The sequence below is a fragment of the Malus domestica genome, chromosome 15 (assembly GCF_042453785.1).
Source record: "Malus domestica chromosome 15, GDT2T_hap1".
Taxonomy (NCBI): Eukaryota; Viridiplantae; Streptophyta; class Magnoliopsida; order Rosales; family Rosaceae; genus Malus; species Malus domestica.
Window position 1 is genome coordinate 16,128,272 of NC_091675.1, and position 815 is coordinate 16,129,086.

General features: G+C 41.7%; 1 protein-coding gene across 1 annotated transcript; it reads right to left on the reverse strand.

Moving 5' to 3' along the window:
• On the reverse strand, window positions 1-589 carry LOC139192371 (small ribosomal subunit protein uS10y-like). The gene has a single exon (XM_070814430.1). The coding sequence runs from the start codon at window positions 510-512 to the stop codon at window positions 144-146; it is 369 nt and encodes a 122-aa protein (XP_070670531.1). The 5' UTR covers window positions 513-589; the 3' UTR covers window positions 1-143.
• Between the last annotated feature and the right edge of the window lie 226 nt (window positions 590-815).

Below are 815 nucleotides of genomic sequence, written 5' to 3' on the forward strand. Positions count from 1 at the left end.
TATTGAAATATGATCCGATGTTCATATCCATGCCAAAACCTCAAGAATCGTAAACACTACGAGTCTTAGTTCAAAATTAGAGTAAAAACAGTCAGGCTTATCTTTCAAATAGCTAGGAAAGCTATGCTGAAATCGGGGAGAGTTTAAGAGTCGGCGATTGTAACCTCCACCTCAACACCAGGTTCAATGGTAATGGAAGTAATTTGCTTGACAACATCTGGTGAGCTGAACAGGTCGATAACCCTCTTGTGGACACGCAACTCAAATCTATCCCATGTGTTGGTACCTTCACCACAAGGGGACTTCCTGGTGGTGATTTTCAGAACCTTGGTTGGCATCCTCACGGGTCCCTTCACCCTGAGGCGCTTGTCCTTGGCACCACGAACCAGATCAGTGCAAACTTTCTCGCGGTTCTTGACGTTCTTGGAAGAAAGAGTAATCCTGATCTTGTGGATCTGCTCCTGAGACTCCTCAAGACCTGGCTTGGTCGGCTTCATCGCTGCGTACGCCATTTACTTCAGGCTAACTCTTCGCTTTCCTGGGTGGCTGAGGAGGGAGGTCGGGAGCTGCGGCTCGTCTCTTTCTCAAAGCGGTCTCATTTATTAATTATATTTTGATGTTTTAATTATTTCTCTTTTTCTTTTTAATTTTAATGTATTAATTATTTTTCATTATAATTTTCATTTTCATTTCGTTTGTCATTATATATTTTGTTGTAAAAATTTAGATAAGCTAATTTACTTGTTTGGCTGGTGGATGTCGTTTTTGCTCTTTATGTAGATACAGATGCAGGGGGCGGAGCACTAAGAAAGAGA